Below are 20,521 nucleotides of genomic sequence, written 5' to 3'. Positions count from 1 at the left end.
GCCAAAAAAAAAAAAAACAGTCATGGAATCCAACCCAGCGGATGCCGATGAAAAGTTGCGAACGGCCTTTCTTCTCGACGCCCAGAACAAGGCTGCCAAGCTGTTCGAGGAGATTGAACGAGATCTCATCCGGCCCGGAATTTACGAAAAGACGCTGAGCGATGAGATCCACGAGCTGGGGGAGAAGCGGCACGGCGTGAGGACGCACTGGCACAAACGTGTCGTCCGGAGCGGACCCAACACGCTGCGCCCGTTCGAGGACAAACCCCCGGACCGGATGATCGAGTCGGACGACATTCTCGTCGTCGACCTAGGCCCCGTCTTCGAGGCGTGGGAGGCCGACTTTGGCCGGACCTACGTTCTCGGCAACGATCCGAAGAAGACGAAGCTGCGCGACGCGCTCGAGCCGCTGTGGAAGACGGTCAAGGCGCGCTTCGACGAGAATCCAGACATGACGGGCGAGGAGCTCTACGACATTGCCTGCGACGAGGTTCGGAAGGATGGGTGGGAATTCGGGGCTCCGATCGCCGGCCACATTGTCGGATCGTTCCCGCACGAGCGGATCCCCCGCGACAAGATAACGCTCTACATCGCCAAGGGAAGCGACAAATCGATGAACTGCCTCGGCAAGGATGGCAGCAAGAGACACTGGATCCTCGAAATTCACATCCGAGACGCCGAAAACCAGCTCCAGGGCTTTTACGAGCAACTTCTTGTCTGAACAACGAACGGGGCACTCTGGTAATCAACCATTCCAAACAGCCGCAAGAGCGAACACCGATGCGATGTGCCCTTTTTTTATAAACAAAGATGACACATTTTCTTTTTTTTTTAATACTGTCATTCATACTGCGAAGGGGGGAGAAAACCGCTCAGCCAAGACTACCGTGATGACGCGAGGGAATTCGCATGAGAGTATTCCTCCTCCAGCTTCATTCGAAGCCATCCTGGCCCCAGCGACGGGGAGGGCTTTGGACGCCAGTGAGAGTACATGTGCAAGTAAGTGTGCTCCGGACCTGTTGGTACATTGCGATCAAGTCATGCGGCAAGTAATTACAACTAGTATTGCGGAAGGTTTTCTGCAAGTAAATATACTCTACTCCGTATACAAGCAAGCATTAATACAACTACCCTTGAAGCACAAGTACCGTTAAATTTTCATCGCCGAGGCGGATATACCTGTATATGCACAGTATACTACTGTAAGTTTTCTCGGTCCACGATCTGACCAGCCAGGTTGCGGCCAGGACACGTCCGACCCGCTTTTCGTGACGATACGCCGGCGAGTCAAGCGATGCATTGTCCAACTGGGCTTCCCAGTCGCGGTACCGCGTCAGTCATCCATCTCGATCTCGACTTCATACTACTTTTCCTCACCTCGCCCTGGCCAAAGGAAGTTGCAGGCACGCAGCGGCAACCATGGCGTCTTCTTCCTCGTCGGCACCGCTCGAGAGCGCCGACACGGTGGCGACCAGAACGGCGCACGTCCAGTCCCTGCTCGACCGGCTCCTGCAAAACTCGCCCATTTACGGCTTCACCCTCTCGGAAATCAAGCTCGAGTCGGTGAGCAGGGGGTTCGTCACGACGGCCCTGACGCTCACGGAGACGCACGTGAACAGCAAAGGCTCCCTGCACGGAGCCGTGTCGGCAACCATCATCGACTTCACCACGGGCCTGGCGATTGCGTCCTGGGATCTGCGGCCCAGCACGGGCGCCAGCGTTGACATGCACATCAGCTACCTCAGCACGGCCAAAGCGGGCGACACCATCCGGATCGAGACAACGGCCGAGAGAGTGGGCGGAAGCTTGGCCTTTGTCTCCATCAAGATTCTGAAGGGCGACGACATCGTGACGATCGGTCAGCATTCCAAGTTTGTACGGGGTACGGCGCCCGTGGTGCCTCTGAAGAACTAGACTCGGGCGGACTCGGCAGCATGGCCACGGGGGAGGAAATGGTACTTGTAGACATGGATTATTAGACGGGCAGCCATGGTTTCGCACACTTTCTCGGCGGCGGCAACGTCTCGCTTCGTACCAAGGCGTCTGTCGCAGTTTGTTTGCCCTTGTACTCATGGCTTCTTCCATTCTCCTCTGGCACGCTTCCGCTTGCCGCTCCACGGGATCCGACAAAGCAGACGCGGCCGGCCCCCAGTCGGTGTTTCCAGTTGGACGGTTGCCGGTGTTGGTGACCGTGACCCACGGAAGATTTGCCGCCTGGTTGCCGCTTTGCGCACTCGGAGAACCGCGGCGAATGTCGGGCAGGATGCACGAAGCAGTTGGCGCGGCCCATGATTTGGCCCATGATTTGGCCCATGGTTTGGCTCGTGGTTTGGCTCATGGTTTGGCTCATGGTTTGGCCCATGGCTTCCGTACCATGCATGATTGGCAAAGTGCTTCAACGCAAGTGGCCTGCGCACAGGCATGGGGTTCGCCTCCGAGCGGCGGACGGCGCTGCCTGAGGCAGAATCACATCACGGGACAAGACGAGTATACTTGGTACAAGTAAGTATATACCGGTCGACGACGACATGGATCACCACCACGTCATGAGCTTGTCACGGGAACTGTTTGACGAGACGCCTCGAATACGAAAGACGAAACACGGCGGCAGGGCAGAATGCGCCATGTCGACAGGATTTTCGATGAGTCGCCCGCTCGAACCGGCCTGAGTCATCCGAGATGGCGTGCCGACAATGGCGACCGCTGGGTAGGAAAAGGCAGAACTGGCAGACAGACACGACATCGGTCACCATCGGGCGATTCGTGAACGAATTTGTGTTGGGCGTCGAGTTCACCACAGACGAGATGGTCTCCCCGCGAGTCGATGTCAGGCCGTACACGTGGGTGACAACGCTTGACGAAATTCTCGCATGAGCGCTGCGGGCGGCATGGGATGACGCCCAGGACGCAGATGGACAGAGGCGATCGTGTCATGGCCAAGTCCCTGCATCATCGGCACAGAGACCCACACACAGGTATCGCTGCCCTTGGAGGGAACGGTGAATGCGAGGTGGCAGTGGCTGATCGAGGCAAGGAGTCACGACGAGTTGTCCAGAACAGGTGCCCGCCGGCCAGTGTCATGATCACACTCTAGGCTTCCACGACAACGTGTGCCAGCAAGGCGCCATGCAGTCAGCCGGTACCGAGCCTATAATAATCAATCCGATAATACGGCGTACGGGTCACTTGCCCAAGGAAATAGACACTGCAGTGCCCAGTAAGCACTGGAACAGCACAGCAAGTAAGACACTGGAACAGCGAGAACTTGGATGCCACCATAATACCTATCCAGGCAATCGGTGCCGCCTCCAACTATCATGTTAGGAGGGGGTGCTGACGCTCACAGTGATCCGTTAGGTAATACTGCCTGTTGTACGGAGTACCAGCCAATGAAATGTGATTGGACGTGCGAGCGTGCACCCGAGTCGACAACCGTTTCAGGTGCAACGAGACGTCGCCATCCATCCAACAAGTACGTCCCGTCCATCCAACAATCCATCCATGGCCATCAGTGCACGATGAGCCATGTGCAGTGGGATCCTAGCAACGCATTTTTGCCGCTCGTGCAAAGGTTGGTGATGACCATCGTCGGCAGCCGTTTGCGGAAGCGCTCAACTCAACCTCGATCTCGGCGACGCCTGCAACCGCCGGAACTGGGCAATGCAAATCGATGACGACATTATCACCCGAGACTTGGACGCACTCTGCATCGCCTATCCGCGTGTTCTCGTTGTGCTTTGCGACAAACAGGGCCTCGGCCCGAGTGCTGAGAGGTACGTCCGAGCATCATCGCTGGGTTGATCGATGGTTTAGGAGGGGATCCACTGCGCCACGGCCCAAAGCAGGCGAGCATCGCCTGTTCCTTGGCACGCAGCACGGCGCTGGCCACGGCATGAAACCGTTGGCTCGACGTTTGTTCGGGGCGTCGGTTCGCCGTCGGACAAGGTCGCGCTCTGTCCCAGCAATTCGTTGGAAGGATCTGGTGGAGGGTAGCACAGTACCCATGGCGGTAGGTGGCACAGTACTTGGGCAGGAGTACTGTGCTTGTTAGGTACGTTAGTACTCAGTGCCGTGAGCTGACAAGGACTGGGTTGCGTACTAACATAACCACAGCCCACCGAAGTGCCTTGCGCTACAGTGCCTAGCTCCTTTGCACTGTGCCGAGCACCTAGATGCAGTGCCTAGCACCTACAAACGCACAGTGCCTAGCACCTACATACGCACAGTGCCTAGCACCTAGGTGCAGTGCCTAGCAACGACATACGGACAGTGCCTAGCACCTACATACGCACAGTGCTTGGCACCGAGGTGCAGTACTTAGCACCTACGTCCGCACAGTGCCTAGCACTTGCTTACGCACAGCGTCTAGCACCTACAGGCAGTGCCTAGCACCTACGGGCAGTGCCTAGCACCTACGCACAGTGCCTACACCCACCTGTAGTGACTCACGGTCAGCTGCCAGCCCGCGGCGACTAGGCCAGATGACTCCTCGGCCCGCCAATCACATCGCCTCCCCTGTGTAATCCCGTCCGATACCTGCCGGTACATGCTGTCGCACTGCCAAGCTGACCAAGTCGAGGTCTATCAACGTCACCAGCGCCTGCATCCGTCGTTGGTATATGCGTGGAGGCTCCGTCAGTCCAGACGCCTCCTACTCTACCCATCAACCCCCCCTCCTCCTCCTCCTCTCACCCTTCAACCTTTTCGACTCCTCGAACCCTCCCTCTCCCCTATTCCCCTAGAACCTAGAGACATTTCTCGGCGTGCAACAGCATCACACTTCCTCTTCACACCTGCTGTCCTGGGACGCCTCGGACCTCGCAGCGACGTCGTCGTGTCGACATCGCCACCCCAAGTCAGTCACCGCAAAGGTCTCGTCAACTCGGCCGGAGATGGAGGCAGCTGCCGTCGATTCATCCGCCGGAGGAGGCATTCCCGTCTCCATGATGCAGAATCGTCATCTCCCCCGTCGAATCGACCCGACGGGACACCGGCGTCGGTCCTTCAACCACATGGTGCGCGCCAACGCCAAGCGGCTCGCCCAGGGCAACGACGCCAACGTGTGCGTCTCCCTCGGCTTGCCGTGCACCGCAAGCGACCAGACCTCGAGCATCCTCGCGGGATCCGCCTTTCGCTCCCACCTCGAGGCCGACCTGCGGCAGCACTACAACGCGGCCCGGCCCTCGCCCCGGCTGCGCTGCAGGACACGGCCCACGTCCTTCCTGGGTCCTCAGGAGGAGGACGAGGCCCGGGTCCTCGCTCGCAGCGAGCTTCCCCTGCCTAGCGATCGCTTCCGTCTCGTACGCCGGCCCACGCTCGAGCGGGAGGAGGCTTTCCGCGACGCGAGCACGGCCAAGAGCAAGATCCGCGTCCGCCGCTCCGCACCCTCCGCCGGCGACGGCGAGACCGAGGACGCGCAGGTGGCCGAGCTGTACCGCATGGGCCTCCTGTACGACGACGCCGACGGCCCCCGCGCCGCCGACGACGACGCCACCTTCAACCTCAACAGCATCCGGCACGAGCAGCCCGTCTACTCCATCCGGCCCGCGAGACGGCCACGCAAGGCGCTCTCGAGCAAGCCGGCCACGGGCACGACGAGCGCCCTCGGCACCTCGGAGCGGCCGCTGCCCCTCGACCTTTCCTTCACCGACCTCGGCGACGACACCGCCATCGCCCAGTTCCTCTCCCCCGCGCCCTCGCCGCATCAGCTCGAGGTTCTCGCCGAGGAGACGATCCAGCATGGGTCCCTACCGCCGTCCCGCCAGTCCTTTCCGCCCCTGCGCGTCGTGTACGAGCTTGCGAGCGCTCAGCCTTCCTACGACGTCGACACCTCGCAGCCGCCTGACTTGGTCACCGACTCGCTGTCGGATTACGACTGCTTCTCCGACTGCGAGCTCGACGACGACGACGACGCCGCGGCGCCTTCTCGGCGGGGAGTGCGCGCGGACGAGAGGGAAACCGCACAGCAGCATCATCATCATCGGCAGAATTCCAACGACGAGGGCTGGGTCATGCTGGGCAATGTCTCGTAGGACGCCCGTCGGCACACCTTTGGCCGCCGTCGACGGCACACAAAGGTGACATGAACCCTGTTCATGCTGACGTACTCGCTCTGTACCACCACCCTTTGGCCTCGGCGCGGCGTATGATCTCGGGGGGGGAGGGGAGCAGGGAGTTAATGTTTAGACGGGATCTTGGGCAAATTCATGGAACCAAACGGCTCCGGGGTGTCATGCTATGCTTGCTTGCTACCGACTACATTTGCTAGCATGGCCGCTGCTGGTTACCGGCTGGCTACCTTTGCTAGCTTGGTCGCTGGCTCGGCGTGGCCGGGATGCTGGCGCGATTGCTACGACGTGTTGGGAGGTTCACATCGAGCGACATCCGACGCACGTCTTTTAGTTTGTATTGCTTATTCCTTCGATTTTGTCCCTAGATACGATATTGGAGCAACACATTTATGCCGCCGCCGGCTTGGGCATGCCGTGCCTCGAGTGTTTGTGCCTTAGTGTTCTTGCCTGCGGGGAGGTCTTTCTTCCGCCCATGCTTGGTCGGTCGCCGGTACGACTCATGCGTCTTGCCCCGTCCCGTTTGGCATTGCTGCGTCGGTGCATCTTGAACGGATTCGTGACTGTTTGCGGTCATGTCGAGCACTGGACGCCTGTTTTCGGACGATCCACTTCTTCGGCTCGGGCCCCCCGGTATTCCCTTCCGGTAACGGATGAGAAAAGTGGGGCAGAATCCGATGCAAATCGCCGTGCATGTGATTTCCGAAGACGATGAGGCGAGGAGGGGCAGTGAGACACTGTTGGTATGAGGAATACGACAAAGGCAAAACTCTATTGGTCATCAGCATGGCGTGTGTCTCAAACCATGGATTCATTTTGTTCCATCCTATGACCTTTGCTGTGCCGCCGGCACGAGGCTGAGCAAGGATTCGGAGCAATGCATGGCCGGCCTAGGGTTGGGTGAACGGGTCAGTAAGTACGGAGCACAGTACAAACATGTAGGTCCGGAGTACAGAGTATGTTCAGTGGAGAGGAGTATTATTTGCACATGACGTACCCAAGCAAGTACTCCGTATTTGTACTCCAGTTGCTGGAGGGGGTTGCGTTGCCCCAACATTGGTCGTGTTCCGAACGAGTTCTGCTTGTCTTCCGAAGCATGTCCCTCACTAAACCTCAGCTCCGCATGATTTGTTGCTGGCCAGCATCTCGGCCTCACCCTCGCTGCGTTGTTGCGTTGTGTAATCTCCATTGCCTCCTTCGACGACTGCTCGCTCAACGGCACAACAGGGCAATGAGACCTCGGCTATCCACGGCCGTGCGCGCCATGGTGATGACGTGAAGATTGGAATCATCCTCTCTCATGATTAGGTCACGTGCCGTGATGGCTGTGCTGTCTGTCGAGGTGTCGGGAACGAGGTTGCATCCATGCACCCGCTAGTGCGTCGCCGCAAGACTGGTAAAACGAGGCATGTTTGTTGCATCACGAGTTGATGTAGCATCACGAGTTCATGTTGCACCACGACTTCATGTTGCACCACGACTTCATGTTGCACCACGACTTCATGTTGCAATCTCGACGGTTGGACTCAACGACCTGTCGTCCGTCAGTGTTTGCCATCTACCGCGTCCCTTTCGGCAGAGTAATTCACAAATCAGAGTGCAACGATCCACTCCAACCTCGTCAGGCATAGCTGCCAACGATTTTGATAAATCATGTCCTGTCAACATAAACAGAAGCAGCGAGGTTTCGCGGCATGAGAGTCCAAGTCTGCGCCGCTTGATCTCGGCGAGAGCCACTTTGATCTGGCAAGCCTGAACATCATAGTCCATCGGCAACGCTCACGGCGAATGGCCGATGGGGATCGTCGTGAGGACGGTTGCCGAAGACATCTCAACCACGGCGGTCGTGGATGCTGAAAACGACGTGGCGAGGCGAAGAGATGGAGGGAAGAAAAACGAGAAATGACTCCTCCATCGGAAGAGACATGGCCGAAGGCTCCGGCAAATGCCATTGGCGTACGATGTGGCAGGCGGTGTGCGCGGGCATGTGTGCTCCTCATTCCCTCCTCGCTGTCACAGGCACTCGGCAGTGCAGGCACAACTGCATCTGCATGTACCATGTGTTAGGCTGGCCAGTCCACCTCCCCGTAATTACTAGGCGCTGTACGTGTGCCTCTAACGTGCTGTACTTGGTTCCGGATCAAGCTGGATTCATCCTGAACTGGGTTCATCCTGCCTGCATCGTCGAGAGCAAACACGATCCATCATCCCTCGCCCCATGCGATGAGCTCCTGAAGAAACGACTTGCTTGCCTCCTGGCGCGGCGGTTGGAGATGAGGCAAGCTACATTCTTCGACTATCCTCTCCTGCACCCGGGAGTGATGAAAAACTCGGCAGCTTTCTTCCTCGTTCGCACCAGGTGCCACACGGCCACCTGTTTTTCTCGTCCACCGCCTTTGCACCTTGTTCGCCATATCGTCTTCTCGGCCTGCTCGCGTACGTCGCCTCTTTGCACCGAACACTCCGTTTCCCTCCTCTCGGCCCCATCATGGCGCGGCCGGCCGAGGAAGACGACGACTATGCCGCCGAGGAAGACGACGACTATGCCGCCGAGGAAGACGACGACTATCCCCCCGATTGGGTCAAAGAGGAGCCCGGCAGTCGATGGTATCGCGACATCAAGAAGCTGTGGAACGAGCTCGGGCCACGGTTGACCGAGGATGACCGCAAGCACTGGATCAAGCTTGTCCGAAAGATGCAAAAGTCGAGAAAGACGACGCCATCTCACCACCCCATCACCGTCTACGCGCGCAACACGGGAAGCTGGCTCCCCTGGCTCTTCTTGCGCACCATGTTCGGCTACGATCGAGTTTGCTCGCTCAAGGCGGCCAATGTGACGAGGGCGGCGTACCCGGGCGTGGATTTGCACAGTGACTGGCTGCCGGAAGGATACCCGAACCACGAGTGGCTCGGACCGACTCCGACGGATCCCCCTAACTGGAAAGCTTCGTCGGTCGACTCCGAGGCAGGGTCGGCGGCCGAGGCGGAACGAGGCTCGGCACGGGCGCCGACGCGAAAGGGGCGGAAGAGACGTGCCGACCCAGAGGCCGTCGAGATGGAGACGGGACCGAGGAAGCGGACGCGGCAGGCGACGACGGATGCGTGCTCGGCATGCGGCGGCGGCCTCGGGGCGCTGATGCAGGAGTGCCTCGAGATCAAGAAGTCGGTCTTGAGGATGGAGGCCTTTCGGTGGAACATCGAGAAGCAGATGGAGGAGATGATGGGCCAGCAGCGGCAGCTGTACAATCTGATGCGGAGCCAGTTTGAGGTGTACCTCGATGCGATGACGGAATGAGGGCCGAGTGTCGAGGACGGCGGTTGCGATGAGATGCCAGGGGGAGAGCGACGATGCATTGCATTGCGTTGCGTCACCATCATCATCATCATCATCACCACCACCACCGTCACCATCGTCACCATCGTCATCAGCACCACCCTCGTCATCATCACCACCATCGTCATCATCACCACCATCGCCATCATCACCACCATTGTCATCGTCACCAGCATTGTCATCGTCACCACCATCGCCATCATCACCACCATTGTCATCGTCACCACCATCGTCATCACTCGTATAGCACCTTGTTTTTCAAAGCGATCAACAGTATGCATACTCTTCTGCCGAGAGCAACCTATGCATACTCTTCTGCCGAGAGCATCATATGCATACTCTGCTGCCGAGAGCATCAGACATTTCTCTGTACCATTCTTAAACCCTCAGCGTGTCAACCATCAAGACGATTCCCGCGATGCTCCTGGACAGCAGTGCCCGCCATTGCGTGCATGTGCTTGTGCTAGATGTTCGGCTGCAGCAATAGCTCGCTCCCAGCCGTCGTATGCAATGGATTCTGTTCCGGTGAGTGCAGGTCCGTGCTGCGTCGTCCGTCTCGACTCTGCTTCCCAGTTCCAAATATGACGTTGTCGGACGCAAACGACCAGGGGACGGTGAGGCAACACGAGAACTCATTTGCGGCGAACATGATCAGGACCGCCGACTGCCACTGTAGACGAACTGGAGCACAGCCAGGTACTCGGAGCGGTAGGCGTCATTGTCCTCGTATTCCTCAGAACACGCGGCACTGCACGAGGTACTTTCATATTACTGACTGCAAATACTTACAGTATATTACTAGGTACTGGAGGTAAGAACGCTCGCAAACGCCGACCAGTGCTGTATTAGGTAATATGTGGCATATAGCACCTACTAAGTCTGCATTGACTGTGGCGCCCATGTTTTGTGGCTGGTTTGGTGCAACATAATAATACCGTGTACGGAGTACCCTGTACTGTACTTACTGTACGGAGTACAGTACATGTACCTTGGGCATCTCCACGTACCGTACGTTGTACTCCGTACGAAGCACTGGTGGGGAGGTACTTACTAGGCACCCACTACGGTACTTATTTCTGGCGCTCCAGCTATACCTTCAAGGCACAACTACCCCGTACATGTACAAGTGCAAGGGGTGCTGCCGCTGGAATGATGGCCGGGATGGCCCGCCAAAACTGGACCCCGTGGCTGTGTTCGCTCTTGGCTACCACTCGCGCAAATCATCTAATAATACGGCGTACAGGGCGTAGAGATGATTGTTTCACTACGTGCTTAGTTCCAACCTACTTTTGCAGAGCGGCCGATGAGCCGTGACCAGCCAGTGACGGTTTTCCTCGGTTCATCATCTGCGGAATAATACGGACTAGGAGCTCCGTACGAATCCTCTCTGCAAGTACTCCGTACTCCGTAAGTACTCCGTACAGAGTACGAATTATTACTCCCGAGATTACTTGTACTGTGTGGAGCACCACCGAGTATATTACGCCTCCATGTGCTTACGTATACATGCACGGAGCAGAGGAAACAACGTGTCACGCTACTCCGTACTCTGTATACTTTGCCGTATTCAATGGGAGCGTACGTATCAACAAAGGAAATACCCTTGATTTCTACAAAAGAGATTCCGGCCATAGTGGCCTTTTTCCAATGAGTCTTTTCCTCACCATCGGCCTGCCCGGACACAGTGTCCTTCCTACTGGGACACAGTGGCCTTTGGCAAGAAGCTTTGCGCCTCCTGCGGGTCTGCTCGGACTAATCCTAATCCGAGCCTCTACGTAACTAATCGTGTGATTAGTGTGACGCAACGGCTTGGCTTCGAAACGTAGCAGCCAACATCATGATTGCATCGTCACGGAATGCCATTGGCCTTCCATGTGCCGGCTCGGACGGACCCAGGCCGGCTGCCGTCGTGCCACCCATACCAAGCCGCACCCTTCATCCGCTGAAACGCAGCGTCAGAGGACGGCCCCTGCAGTGGCCCCTGCCGCGCTCCCAGCATGTCTCTCCGGCACGGCGCGTAGAGCGGCAAGGGCCAACCCCCTCCTCGAGCCCCTTGCGTTTGGGCCTCCATGATCGCAGCTACTTGTCACGCCCACGCGCATCGAGTACTCTGTACTCCCGTCAGCACACAAATACAGTGCATATCCTCCGTACAGGTACCGCCGCGTGCCGGTTAGGCACCGCACAACACCGTACCTACTAACGCACTTGGGTACCTCGTGCTATCTTGCAAGTACAGTACTTGCCTGCTCCGCATGCTGCAAGTAGTTGCAGGTAAGTACTAACTTGGTTGCATGCACATGCACAGGGGGCACGATGCTCCGTACTGCGCAGTACGGGGAGCCAAGTACAGTACGTACGAATACGTTAGTAGGTAATACTTAGAGGCCGCCGTCAGCGGCAGCACGCGGTCCGCTGGCTGTCGCTGCCATCCCTTATCCAGCTCCTCACCGCTGCCCGAGTACGTACCGTGAACAATGACCTCCGTCCGGGCCAACTTTTCACCTCCCTCGAACTCTTCTTCCTCTTCATCTTCTCACCTCCATCTCCTCCCCCTTTTGTCGTCTTTTGTGTCCTTTGAGCCCAGCTCGTCCCGTTCATTCGCATCTTCGCCGCACATAGTCGTTCATGTCCCACGCTCGTTCTCCTCGACCATAGTGCCACCATAGTTCCACCACAGTATCCAAGCACGCAGCGTCATCACGTTCGTGGCGGCAGGCAGGACCTCGTCGACATTCCCTCGCAGCAAAAGAGGCAAAATAAAAATAATATATCAAAAAAAACTCCCATCGCCCAGGTGAACGGCAGAGACAGTCTTGATTTTTATTCATCATGTCCGACGCCGGTGACGTGGTCGCCGAACACGCCGGCTCGCTCAAGAGCGACTCGATGCCCGTCCACCGCACGCTCGAGGTCCCCCTCGAAAAGGTGGCCTCGCTCGCCTCGCCCACGACTCCCATTGCCCCCGTGACCTTTCGGCGGCAGGGATCCCTCGAGCTCGACGACTACTTCACGGGCCCGCGAGACATCTCGAGGCACTCGAAATGGCCCATCTTCCTGCAGATGCACGGCAGCATCCTGCCCAAGCTGATCCTGCCGCTCTTCTTCATCAGCGCCTGGGCCACGCTCATCACCGTCCTCCACCAAAAGGTGCACGACGTCGGCTTCAACTCGGTCCTCCTCACCATTCTCGGTTTCGTCGTCGGTCTCAGCCTCTCGTTTCGCCAGTCGACGGCGTACGAGCGCTACACCGAGGGCCGCAAGTACTGGTCGGCCCTCGTCCAGGCCTCGCAGGTGCTCGGCCGCATCTTTTGGATCCACGCCGTCGACCGGCCCGACCAGGACGCGCGCGAGCAGATGCTCAAAAAGATCAGCTCCATGAACCTCGTCGTCGCCTTTGCCCTCGCGCTCAAGCACAGCCTGCGCTTCGAGCCCTACACGGCCTACCCGGACCTCGGCCACCTGATCGGCCACCTCGACACCTTTGCCAAGGCGGCCACGGACGGCAGCCCCGAGGCCGTCGCGAGCCGCAAGCGGCACTTCTTCCGCGACGTCGGCGAGTACCTGGGCATCTCCTTTGCCGCCAGCAACCCCCGCAAGACGCTCAAGCGGGCGAGCCGACCGCTCGGCAACCTGCCCCTCGAGATTCTCAACCACATCGCCGTCACCCTCGACATGCTCGTTCGGAACGAGCAGCTCAAGGTGCCCATGCAGCAGACGCTCGCCTACAACAACCTCACGGCCCTCAACGACGCCCTCGTCGGCACCGAGCGCATCCTCTGCACGCCGCTCCCCATTGCTTGTACGTGCCGTGCCCCGTGCCCCGTGCCCCGTCCGCTCCGGCGAGCTCTCTAACGTGACCAGACTCGATTCTCATCTCGCAAATCACCTGGCTCTACGTCATCCTCCTGCCCTTTCAGCTCGTTCGGCTGCTCGATTGGATCACCATCCCCGCCACGATCGGTGCTAGTTTCATCATCCTCGGCTTGCTCTTCATCGGCCGCGAGATCGAGAACCCCTTTGGCCAGGACGTCAACGACCTGCCGCTCGACAACTACTGCGACCAGATCGCCGCCGACCTGGACATCATCGCCTCGTACGACAAGCGCAACGCCGAGTCCTTCCACATGAGCAGCCAAAACATACCGCTCTACCCCGTCAGCTCGGCGCCCATCAGCGTCTGGATGCAGCGCAGCGAGGACCGGCTGCGGGACGCGCTGAGGAACAAGCCCCACAAGACGTTTGAGATGCGCAAGGGCTGGAGCAAGGGTAGCGGCCCGAATAGCACGGCGAACAGCACGGCGAACAGCGTCAACGGAGTTGCCATGGTCTGACGCGTGCGTCGGTCGAGCAGGGATACCTTGCCACATGATTCACATGGCACCACGGTCACGGTCGTGTCCGGGAAAAGCAAATTACATTACACCACAGTACAGGCAGAGTTCAGCGACGCAACGTCGTATACATACAAAGCACGCAAATAGACGCCGCCGAGTGCCGCACCGTCCACCAGTCATCGATTCGTCCAGTGCGTGACCGTGTTTCGCTTGCCATGTAACAATCGCTCTCAGAATGTGCATGATGGGCCGAACGCAAAAGGGTCGTCGGATTCAGTCCTTGCCGCGAGGAAACCATCGCAGCATGGGCAGCAGCGCGGCCGAGATGGGCACCAGCAGCGCCCAGACGAGATGGCCACCCAAGATTTGACCCCGGACGCCCACGGCGTACATTGCCGTCGTGACGGCCGGTGCGACGGATCGAATGCCGCTCGTGCACGTCAGGGCGATGGCGTTGAGGGTGCCCATGTGGTGCTGGTCGGGCGACACTTCGTTGAGGGCCAGCTGGACGGCGGTAAAGGCCATGGAGACGCCCGGGCCGCCGAAGCAGACGACGGTGCCGATGACCCAGAAGCAGACGACCGAGGCCTCGGTCCCCTCCCGCAGCAGCAGGTTCATGACGACGAAGCCGGCGAAGAAGAAGGGGTAGCAGGCGGCGCAGAGGCGCAGGACGCCCACGGTGCCGACGCGGCGGTGCAGGACGGGGAAGACGAGCAGCGTCCACAGCGCCTGGCTCGCACCCAGGGCGGCCATGTAGAGCGAGATCTGGAAGGAGTCGCAGCCGAGGCCGCCGAGGGCGACGGGCGTGAAGAGGACGACGGGCAGGACGGCGGTGTAGGCGAAGGCGAGGAGCATGACGTGGCCGTACACGCAGAGCACGACGGCGACGCCGGGGGCCCGGACGAGCTGCCAGATGGACATGTGCCGCCGCCGCTCCTGGTCGCCGGGGACCTCGGCCGGCTCCCCGTCGAGGGTTTCCTCGAGGTAGAGCAGCGAGGTGAGGGTGCTCGTGGCGCAGATGGCGCCGACGACGAAGCCCGGCAGGGCAAAGGGATAGTCGGCGAAGAAGCGGACGGCGCCGAAGAGGGACGGATACTGGGTCGCGGGGTCGGCGAGGGCGCCGCCGATGAGGGGCCCGAGGAAGATGCCGACGTTGCCGGCAAAGGCGAACCAGCTGAAGGCGACGGCCTGGGTGTCGGCCGTGCAGTGGTCGCTGATCATGGTTCGGATGACGAGGCTCGAGCCCGAGAAGACGCCGGCGAGGCAGCGGAAGAGGATCATCTGGCCGATGGTGCGGGAGAGGCCGAAGAGGGCGGGGCCGACGACCATGCCGACGAGGCTCGTGACGAGGACGGGCTTGCGGCCGAGGCGATCGGCGAGGCCGCCCCAGAAGAGGAGGACGACCATCTGGGCGGCGCTGAAGAGGCTCTCGATGAGGCCGCTGTAGAAGCCGACGTCGGACTCGGGCAGGTGGCCGTTGCGCTGCACCATCTGGGCGATGTAGGGGAAGATGGAGAAGAAGGCGATGGGCTCCATGACGCGGGCGTAGCAGAGCAGGAAGATTTGCCCCTTGGGCAGCGGCTTGCCCGACCGGCCATCCTTGAGGACGCTGTCGCTCGAGGAGGCGGCATCGGCCTCGGTGTCGGCGTCGGCGTCGGGGACGAGGCGGCCGTCGGCGAGCAGGGGCGTCGTCTCGGCCGCATCGCGTCGCTGCCGTTCCGAGGTCGGGGCCATGATGGAATGGCGCTGCTAGAATGGCGCTGAGCTCGGCGCAATGGAGGACCAAGAGGAGGATCAAGAGGGGGACCCAGAGGAGGACCAAGAGGGGGACCAAGAGGGGGACAAAGAGGGAGACCAAGAGGAGGACCAAGAGGAGGACCAAGAGGAGGACCAAGAGGAGGACCAAGAGGAGGACCAAGAGGAGGACCAAGAGAAACGGGAGGATCCGGAGCGGGCGAGTCCTCGCGGCGCCGTCGTCTGGCGCGAGGTTGGGGATGATGAAGGAAGTAAAAGCAAGGAGAAAGGTTGGCGTCTCGATGATTTATGCCCTTGGCGTCGTCGGAGCAGCGCTGTTGGTTAGGCATGGGACGCCCCACAGCGGCCCGGACTACGATACTAGTAGGCCGTAGCGCCGTGTTCTCGCCCGCGTCGGTGCGAGTCACCAACATGCACTCGCAGTGGTGTTGGCATTTCAAATGTATTATTAATAATTATTAATAATTGTTAATAATTCGTATTAATAATTCATGCTCAAAACTGGCCTCCTCCGTGTTGGTTCGTCACGCCTTTTGCTTACTTCGTCGCCGGGCGGTCGACGATGCGGACCGTGTGTACTCCCGATGCTCGCACCTCTGTGACTCGACATCGTCGATGCATCGTGACCCTGAAGCCACCAAGGGAGAGAGAACCCGTCTTGTATTGTCTTTAAATTGCTCAGATGACCTACAGTAGCTGTAGGTGCCGCCAATGGCATGGGACGAACCTATAGGACGCCGATTGTACACCTGCCGTATGCAAACCATCGTCGTCGACGCACGCACCAGGCCTTGTCCCACGTCGGCGGCCGAAACCGGAGGCGTCTGTTGAAGAGAAGATGTGCAACGACATGCATCAAGTGCTACTCGGAGGGAATGCCCTCTCGCATGGGCAAATGGCATGGGATATCTGACTCGTCGGTTCCGTAGAGCCGACGGTCCTGCACAGTGCGCACACGTAGAGTTACGGACGGCAACTCGTACGGTGCTGGCCGTGCGAGGCACCTGCCGCCCGGTACGCTGGAGGCAAGTCGAAGCCGCTGTGAACCGCTGTGTCGATTGCACGTACCGTCATGGTCAGGTGCTGGGGGTGCCGTCGACAGCTCCATGCTGGCACTGTGTGGCTCAGGCCACGCACGCTTCGTCCACCTACTTCGCACTGGGCAGTCACGTCGGTTGGGATCCCCCCCCCCCCAACGCCCGCACTCGCTCCGTCGTCACCTTTGTCACGTCGCCGCCTCGCCCTGTCCCCTCGTCACGGCGCAGGGGTCGTCTCCTTTCTTTGCCTGCTCGCCTTCGACTTGCGCTTGTAGGTGAAGACGCCGGCGATGATGACGCCGGCAAAGGCGGCTGCGTTTGCGGTCAGCGGCCATGCTCCTCCGACGATGCTCGAGAAGGCTCCTCGTTACCAAAGGTGCCCACGGCCGTGCCGGCAGACACGCTGGAGCTGACGGCCGGCACCGCTGCGTCGGATGCCGGGTCGGCGGCCGAGGATTCGCTTGGCGCCAGCGCCGCCGACATCGACAGGACGAGGGACGAGGTCGGCTGGGAGGATGGGCCCGCGGTCCAGGTTGATGCCGACTGCTCCACCCCGAGGCTCGTCGTCGACGCTTGCGGCACCGACGAGGTTGGCGAGCTTGGTGTTGCCGTCGTTTGTGGCACCGACAAGCGTGGTGATGTCGATGCCGTCGTTGCCGCTCGCGACACCGACAAGGTTGGTGACGTTGGCGTTGCCGTCGTCGTCGTCGTCTGTGCCACCAGCAGAGGTGGTGGTGTTGCCGTGCGCGACGAGAGGCGGAGGCTCGTCGTCACGTCCTCGACGATGGCGTGCGACATGGTCACGATAGGTGCCCGGGCCTCGATTTCGACGTGTCCCACCTCCGGCGTCCTCCTCCACGCACCCTCTCCGACCCGGGGTGCCATGGTCATCGGCCGCGCAAGCAAGGAACGGCCTGCGCAGATCGTCTCCGGAACCAAAAAGGGTGCCGCGAAAGAAGAAAGACAAGGGCAGAGATGGCTCGATGAAGCAGGCCGGCTGCTACCTCGCGCGTCACGTCAGAAAAAGGAAGCAATATTGCGTCCGGAAAATGCGGCGAACCATGGATGTAAGTACGACGAGCATGACCGCTGGTGGACACTCGTCGCTCTCCAACTCGGAGAGACGGCCTCGCGTCTCAACGCCACTCCTTGAGGCACCGATACGACGAGTCCATCAGCCGACTGGCGGCGGAGACGGATTTCGCAAGGGAGCCGGCGCCTGCGACGTCTCGCGCGAGAAGGGAAACAGGAGGTCGAGCGTTGCGGTTTCGAGAGCATCATGAGACAGTTTGGGCAGGGGCAGGCCACGGACAAGTGCGTCGGCATCACGCACGTCATGTTCCGTCTTGAGAGGCAAAAGATGGGGGAAAATGCTAACCGTCCGTCTATGGGAGAAATGGACGACGCCGATTTCGGTTGGATTCCGACGGCGTGTGCACCTATTGGCCTTTGAGAATGCAGAAGCGAAAGGAGCGGTAGGATTGCGGCAACACGGCCACACTGTCGCCCCCCCACCGACGGACGGGGTACACATATCATCATTGCCGGGGTAAAGTGGCAGGCCTTGATCGCAGTAGCCATGAAATCATGCTCTAAAACAAAGGACGTCGAGTGAGCGAGCGCTCAGGCATATCTGCTGCGAGGTCTTGTTGGTGATGTCAAGTATTGCTATCCGACGAGCTTGCACACCTGGCGATGAGTGGGGAGCAATGTCGGTAGCATCAAAGGCCTGTTTTGTTGCCATGGATTCCGTCGAAAAAAGCTCGGGTGACGCAGTGGTTAGCGTGCGAGATTGCAGATCTTGAAGTCACTGGTTCGAATCCGGTTTCGAGCTGACAGTATTCTTTTTGATGCTGACGGCCGAGTTCTTTTTGCTCGTCACCGTTGCACCGGTCCCACCATGTCCTTGGCAGAGTGTCAGGGCGAAGAGATCATTCGGCTCATCATTCGGCTCACGTATCATAGCACCCTGCAAGTGTTTGCTTCTCTGGCAAGAGAAGTGAATAAATCCTGGGTTCAGGGTCAATTGCGCAGAATAGTGGTAGATGGTAAAGGGCCATTTGCACTTCAGCCCCTGCAAGTTGATGGCGAGACTTTGGTACCATGGCAACGCAACAACGGTTTCTCCTGCGACATCTCGCTGTATCGCAAGGAGCTTCGAGGCAACATCATTGCTACGGTCTGGGTATGGAGTCATGAACCCGTCGAGAAGGCCGGGTTGTCTCAGAAAACCGCTGTCCTGCGGTGTTTACACTATTCTTGCTGGAACGCACAGCAATGCTGCATGGAACGCGCAAGCAAGCGCGACGACGCCGCATCGAGCGGCCGTAGGCCGACTTTATATGTCAATTGCGGAGGCAGAACATGATTCGTCGCCGCCATTTTGCGGGTCGACGGGACGGGCCGCACAAGCTGGTGACGGCTTCATTTGTGGAGCACACGCAACACGGTACGAGTGAGTGAGTGCATTGTGAAGCTAAGAGTGCCCGTCGCACGGCACCATGGCAGGCAGTCCTGTCGAGCAGTGCCGGCCTTGAAACCCATCGGTCTCGCCGTCTGGCCGATCCGACGGTGATGATGTCGAGAGCATTAGTCAACCAGCATCCGCCGCTGCCAGCAGGCCTCCTGCTTCGGCCTCTCGGCCAAGACCCTCAGCTGGTCGTCCTCTTGGATTCCGAATCCGACGTCCAGCGTTCCCACCTCGATGGCCAGCCGCGCGTACTTTTTCGTGGTCCAGTAGTTTCCGTTGGCGCAGTGCGTCAGGGCCGCCAGTTGGTAGGCCCAGCTGATGGGCCCGTGCAGGCGCTCCTGCTCGTGGAGGCTGATGAGCGTCTCCGCCATCTCGGGCGGAGCCGTGGGCCACTCTTCCTCGAGCTGCTCCTGCAGAGACGCCAACTCTTCGAGGCGGTCGTCGGACTCCGTCGTCAGGGCCGGATGCGCCGTGCAGGAGCTGCAGGAGCAGCGGAAGCCCCAGGTCGAAAACAGCTCGTCGCGGCGGCGGCGGCGGAGCATGGACGGGTCGATGTACGAGACGGTGATTTCGGTGCCCGTCGGGATGGTTGTCAGCGCGTGCACGTGGTGCGTGAATGTTTCCGGGTCGAAGAAGTACGCCGCGTTCGGCCGACAGTCGTGGTTGATGCGCTTCGCGAGGTCAGCCGTGGCGTGTCCGTCGTGACACTGGCAAAGGGCCGCGGCAAAGGACTTGCCGCTATTTCCGGGTAGATTCCGCTCATGGCCATGCCATCTTCGCTGTGGTCAAAGGCGTTGGGGTGGATCCTGCCATCGATCGGATCCATGCCGGGGGACGAGTACAGGTCCCAGAACAGTTTCTTCGTTCTCGACGGCAGTCCGTCGACGGCCGCCTTCTTCAGCTCCAGGAAATTGGGGCCGTCCAGAGGTTGCCGGGAACGGAGATGCAGCAGTACGAGAGGGGTGCTAGCCAGTATCCGATCGCCACGATGGAGCATCTTGCTCGCCACCAAGCCCCGGCCCTTGCCGGGAATCTCGACCTCGCGGCAAGGCAGCGACGAGTTTTGGTTTGCCCAGGCCGGCACTTCGGCGTCGGCAAAGGCCGGTACGTTCCGAAACGTCTCCATGTTTTGCGGGCTCGTGATGATGGATATGCCTCGCCCTGCGGCAAACGTTCTCGACGTGTAGGTGCAGTAGAGCTTATCTGCCTCGTGAGCGGTCAAGCACTTTGTCGGGCAGAGGCCGGCACGGGGAGGCAACGCGCATGGCAAGGCATGCTGAATGAGCCTGTCCCTTTGGACCGGACATTGAGGAAAATGTATGGAAAATAGCGTGGGAGACGAGTTGCACACATCGCCCCGATCCGTGATGGTGATTTTCTTTGCCGTCGTCGTGGCGAGCACGCAGCTGGGCAGCCCGACCAGGAGGGCCAGCAGCATTGTCGTCAAGCGTGGGGTCACCAGCACGCAATGATCATGCCGAGAGATGAGGTGGGAGATGTGATCTTGGCTCGCATGAAAC

General features: G+C 59.5%; 11 protein-coding genes and 1 non-coding gene across 12 annotated transcripts; 9 read left to right on the top strand and 3 right to left on the bottom strand.

Moving 5' to 3' along the window:
• Window positions 1–22: 22 nt before the first annotated feature.
• On the top strand, window positions 23–721 carry DCS_03518 (uncharacterized protein; the record flags this gene model as incomplete). The annotated part of the gene is made up of 1 exon (XM_040800837.1): window positions 23–721. The coding sequence occupies one exon, from the start codon at window positions 23–25 to the stop codon at window positions 719–721; it is 699 nt and encodes a 232-aa protein (XP_040655870.1).
• A 698-nt stretch (window positions 722–1,419) lies between these two features.
• On the top strand, window positions 1,420–1,914 carry DCS_03517 (uncharacterized protein; the record flags this gene model as incomplete). Its single annotated transcript, XM_040800836.1, has 1 exon — window positions 1,420–1,914. One exon carries the CDS (start codon window positions 1,420–1,422, stop codon window positions 1,912–1,914), a length of 495 nt encoding a protein of 164 aa, XP_040655869.1.
• Window positions 1,915–1,975: 61 nt separating this feature from the next.
• DCS_03516 (uncharacterized protein) lies at window positions 1,976–2,362 on the bottom strand (the record flags this gene model as incomplete). The annotated part of the gene is made up of 1 exon (XM_040800835.1): window positions 1,976–2,362. One exon carries the CDS (start codon window positions 2,360–2,362, stop codon window positions 1,976–1,978), a length of 387 nt encoding a protein of 128 aa, XP_040655868.1.
• Window positions 2,363–4,892: 2,530 nt separating this feature from the next.
• Window positions 4,893–6,032, top strand: DCS_03515 (uncharacterized protein; the record flags this gene model as incomplete). Its single annotated transcript, XM_040800834.1, has 1 exon — window positions 4,893–6,032. The coding sequence occupies one exon, from the start codon at window positions 4,893–4,895 to the stop codon at window positions 6,030–6,032; it is 1,140 nt and encodes a 379-aa protein (XP_040655867.1).
• A 2,524-nt stretch (window positions 6,033–8,556) lies between these two features.
• On the top strand, window positions 8,557–9,363 carry DCS_03514 (uncharacterized protein; the record flags this gene model as incomplete). The annotated part of the gene is made up of 1 exon (XM_040800833.1): window positions 8,557–9,363. The coding sequence occupies one exon, from the start codon at window positions 8,557–8,559 to the stop codon at window positions 9,361–9,363; it is 807 nt and encodes a 268-aa protein (XP_040655866.1).
• A 33-nt stretch (window positions 9,364–9,396) lies between these two features.
• Window positions 9,397–9,987, top strand: DCS_03513 (uncharacterized protein; the record flags this gene model as incomplete). The annotated part of the gene is made up of 1 exon (XM_040800832.1): window positions 9,397–9,987. One exon carries the CDS (start codon window positions 9,397–9,399, stop codon window positions 9,985–9,987), a length of 591 nt encoding a protein of 196 aa, XP_040655865.1.
• Window positions 9,988–12,234: 2,247 nt separating this feature from the next.
• Window positions 12,235–13,736, top strand: DCS_03512 (uncharacterized protein; the record flags this gene model as incomplete). Its single annotated transcript, XM_040800831.1, has 2 exons — window positions 12,235–13,204; window positions 13,267–13,736. 2 exons carry the CDS (start codon window positions 12,235–12,237, stop codon window positions 13,734–13,736), a joined length of 1,440 nt encoding a protein of 479 aa, XP_040655864.1.
• Window positions 13,737–14,012: 276 nt separating this feature from the next.
• DCS_03511 (uncharacterized protein) lies at window positions 14,013–15,473 on the bottom strand (the record flags this gene model as incomplete). Its single annotated transcript, XM_040800830.1, has 1 exon — window positions 14,013–15,473. The coding sequence occupies one exon, from the start codon at window positions 15,471–15,473 to the stop codon at window positions 14,013–14,015; it is 1,461 nt and encodes a 486-aa protein (XP_040655863.1).
• A 40-nt stretch (window positions 15,474–15,513) lies between these two features.
• Window positions 15,514–15,819, top strand: DCS_03510 (uncharacterized protein; the record flags this gene model as incomplete). The annotated part of the gene is made up of 1 exon (XM_040800829.1): window positions 15,514–15,819. One exon carries the CDS (start codon window positions 15,514–15,516, stop codon window positions 15,817–15,819), a length of 306 nt encoding a protein of 101 aa, XP_040655862.1.
• Window positions 15,820–16,394: 575 nt separating this feature from the next.
• Window positions 16,395–17,684, top strand: DCS_03509 (uncharacterized protein; the record flags this gene model as incomplete). Its single annotated transcript, XM_040800828.1, has 1 exon — window positions 16,395–17,684. One exon carries the CDS (start codon window positions 16,395–16,397, stop codon window positions 17,682–17,684), a length of 1,290 nt encoding a protein of 429 aa, XP_040655861.1.
• Window positions 17,685–18,292: 608 nt separating this feature from the next.
• Window positions 18,293–18,365, top strand: DCS_t75. Its single transcript has one exon. It is a non-coding gene; the product is annotated as a tRNA-Cys (tRNA).
• Window positions 18,366–19,120: 755 nt separating this feature from the next.
• Window positions 19,121–20,439, bottom strand: DCS_03508 (uncharacterized protein; the record flags this gene model as incomplete). The annotated part of the gene is made up of 2 exons (XM_040800827.1): window positions 19,121–19,739; window positions 19,844–20,439. The coding sequence occupies 2 exons, from the start codon at window positions 20,437–20,439 to the stop codon at window positions 19,121–19,123; spliced, it is 1,215 nt and encodes a 404-aa protein (XP_040655860.1).
• Between the last annotated feature and the right edge of the window lie 82 nt (window positions 20,440–20,521).

Source organism: Drechmeria coniospora, chromosome 02 (assembly GCF_001625195.1).
Source record: "Drechmeria coniospora strain ARSEF 6962 chromosome 02, whole genome shotgun sequence".
Lineage (NCBI taxonomy): Eukaryota > Fungi > Ascomycota > Sordariomycetes > Hypocreales > Ophiocordycipitaceae > Drechmeria > Drechmeria coniospora.
This window is presented reverse-complemented; position numbering and strand designations above follow the sequence as displayed.